General features: G+C 65.2%; 1 protein-coding gene across 1 annotated transcript; it reads right to left on the bottom strand.

Moving 5' to 3' along the window:
- Positions 1-380: 380 nt before the first annotated feature.
- Positions 381-2432, bottom strand: AVP (arginine vasopressin). Its single transcript, XM_019971961.2, has 3 exons — positions 2255-2432; positions 816-1017; positions 381-627 (listed from the first exon to the last, which is right to left on the bottom strand). The coding sequence occupies exons 1-3, from the start codon at positions 2372-2374 to the stop codon at positions 449-451; spliced, it is 501 nt and encodes a 166-aa protein (XP_019827520.2). The 5' UTR covers positions 2375-2432; the 3' UTR covers positions 381-448.
- Between the last annotated feature and the right edge of the window lie 242 nt (positions 2433-2674).

Raw genomic sequence — 2674 nt, 5'->3', positions numbered from 1 at the left:
CTTGGCTCATCCCCTTGCCCCTCTCTCATTCTTCTCTCTGTGACTCTCAACGTCTCTCTCCACCGTTCTGCTATCCCGCTCTCTCTTGCTATCTTGCCCACCGTCTTTCCCCTCTCTCTGTTTTTATTTCCATCCTATTGCCAGAGCCCCAGCCCAGCCCCTTCCGCGGCCACTCCCAGGCGGCGGCCTCCCTCTCCGCGCTCCCCAGGTCTCCCAGGCCGTTGTTCTATCTAGAATCATGCTGGCCCAAGATCGCTTCCCCCAGCATCTGTCCCTTTTCTGGGGGTGGATCTGCGCGCGACTTCGGGTCCAGGAACTGATCCCCCGCCCTCCCTTCGTCTCCCCTCTCCACCCCCAGAGGCAGAGACGCACACTAGCAGTGCCTTTAAAACCGTTTATTTTTCGTGCTGCGAGGGCAGGGGTGGGGGTGGGGGTGGGGGGGCGCGCCTCAGTAGACGCCGGGCTGGGCGGGCTCCGCGGGCTCCGGCGCCCCCGCCAGCTGCACCAGCCGCAGCAACAAGGCCCCGCTCGGCCCGTCCAGCAGGGTCGCGTTGCTCCGGTCGCTGGCGCGGACTCGGCGGGGGAAGCCGATACCTTCCCGGCACTCGGGCTCGGTCACGCAGCTCTCTGCGGGGAGCACGGGCTGAGCGCGCAGCTGGCGGGCGCGTCTCGGGGACCGGGCCCCGCTCCCCACCCCCTCCAGACCCGGACCCAGATCAACCCGGCCCCCGCCCCGCCCCGCCCCGCCCCCGGCCCCGACCCCGCCCCCTCCTCGCCCCCCTCCCCGCCCCCGCCCCACCGCCCGGGCCGCGCACCGTCGTTGCAGCAGATGCCGGCGGCGGCGCAGCGGCCCCCGCTCCCGCAGGGCTTCTGGCCGGACTGGCAGGGCGACGGCAGGTAGTTCTCCTCTTGGCAGCGCAGCGCCTCGGCCGTGCCCACGAAGCAGCCCAGCTCGTCCCCGCAGCAGATGCTGGGCCCGAAGCAGCGGCCTTTGCCCCCGGGGCCGCAGGGGAGACACTGGTGGGAGGGAGGGGATGAGCCGGGGGCGGGAGGGGAGCGGCCGGGGAGGGAGACCCTGTGGGGTGGGGGGCTGAGCCGGGCGGGCGAGGGCGGCCCGAGGAGCGCGGGAGGTGGCGGGTCTCCCTGGCTCTCTTTGGGCCCAAAATTGGTCGAAGGAGAGCAATCAAAAAAAAGCTTCTCCGCTCCCTCGGTTTTCAGATGTTTGAGGAACAGCTGTCAGTCACACCCCTCAGCGTCCTCCCGCTTTGTCAAAGGGAACCCTCATGCGCTATTTGGGGGAGAATTTCCCCCTCAGCTCTGGGGCCTCCTGGTGTCCACCCTTCTCTCAGCTGCCCACTACCCTCCCCTTGAAGCAGACCTTCCTTCTGCCCTCCCTCCCCCGCCCCTCCTTGTCCTGTCCTGTCCCCTCTCTGCCCTTGCCCTGCCCCTCAAGCCAGTGGGTCTCACTGGGACCTTGACTTCTGCTAGTCCGTCTAAGGACTGACCCTGAGTGGCAAGGATCTGAGCCCTAGAGGAGGGTATGAGGCACCTAGGTGACTCCAGCTTCCAAAGCTGCCGAGCAGAGGAAGGGCCGTCAGTGGGGGCTGCCCACCTTCCCAAAAGTTTGTTCAGCAGCTCAAAACTGGCCACTTTTGACCATGGCAGAATTGAGCACGGTGATTGGGTTTCCTTTAGTGCTGCTGAAGATGGATTAAGAGGGACTCATTGGACATGCAGCATGAAAGAATTGGGCTAGGTACCCAGAAGAACTTCTTTACAGGATGCTTGAGTGGCACCTGTCACTCGGGCAAGCTCAGGGCAATGGCCAGCTTCGGGGCCGGGGTGAATGCTGGGGCCCATGGCTAGGAGAAGCTGGACGCTGATCGGGGAAGGCTTAGAGTGCTGGGAGGACAGAGCCTCTGAAGCTCCAGCTGGTCCTGGAGGAGAGGCCCCATGGGCACAGAGAAGGCCTTGCCCATTCTCCCTGCTGCAGCTCCAAGCCCAGGAATTAGGGAAACCTCTTGCCAGCATCCCTTCTCTGGTAGGGACAATGTTCCGGAAGTCCTGCAACCTGTCCTAGCCTGCCTGACAGCCTGGTCCCCTTTGTCTGGCCATGCCAAGCCTCCCTTCTTCTGCTGGGCACTTCCCCTAAAGCCTGCCTCTCCCACGACTTCCCTTGCTAGCCCCTGCACGGTGGTGCCGTCCCTGGGCCTCTGCCCCTTCCCTGCAGCTCTGAGAGCGGCCATGGTCATACCTGTCTCAGCTCCAGGTCGGACATGGCCCTCTTGCCGCCCCTTGGGCAGTTCTGGAAGTAGCAAGCAGAGGTGAAGGCCAGCAGGCTGAGGAAGCAGGCGGGCAGTGTGGCGTCGGGCATCCTGGCACGGGTGGGCACAGTGCGCAGTGCTGCTCTGTGGACTGTGCTGCGATGTCTTCGCTGGCTGCCTATTTATGTCTGCAGGTGTTCCCTCTGAAGTGACGTGGCCGCCACCCCCTCCCCAGTGGCTCCCCAGGAGCCCGTGGCCTCCAGGTCCCCAGGCGTCAGCAGTGATTCAGGCATCTGGGGACGCACGTGGACCTGTGCAGGGGACGGTGGGGGAGGGATGCTGGCCTCCAGGCTGTCATAGGCAGCAGTGTGGCTGCGGTGTGACAGGAGCTGCTGCGGCTATGATTGCGG

The sequence above is a fragment of the Bos indicus genome, chromosome 13 (genome assembly GCF_029378745.1).
Source record: "Bos indicus isolate NIAB-ARS_2022 breed Sahiwal x Tharparkar chromosome 13, NIAB-ARS_B.indTharparkar_mat_pri_1.0, whole genome shotgun sequence".
Lineage (NCBI taxonomy): Eukaryota > Metazoa > Chordata > Mammalia > Artiodactyla > Bovidae > Bos > Bos indicus.
Note: the sequence above shows the minus strand (reverse complement) of the source record. Positions and strands in the feature narration are given on the sequence as shown.

Coding starts and splice junctions, on each gene's coding strand:
- AVP (XM_019971961.2), bottom strand. CDS start 2,374: ATGCCCGACGCCACACTGCCCGCCTGCTTCCTCAGCCTGCTGGCCTTC. Junction 1,018..2,254: donor CCGACCTGGAGCTGAGACAG/GTATGACCATGG, acceptor CCCTCCCACCAG/TGTCTCCCCTGCGGCCCCGG. Junction 628..815: donor CGGCATCTGCTGCAACGACG/GTGCGCGGCCCG, acceptor TGCTCCCCGCAG/AGAGCTGCGTGACCGAGCCC.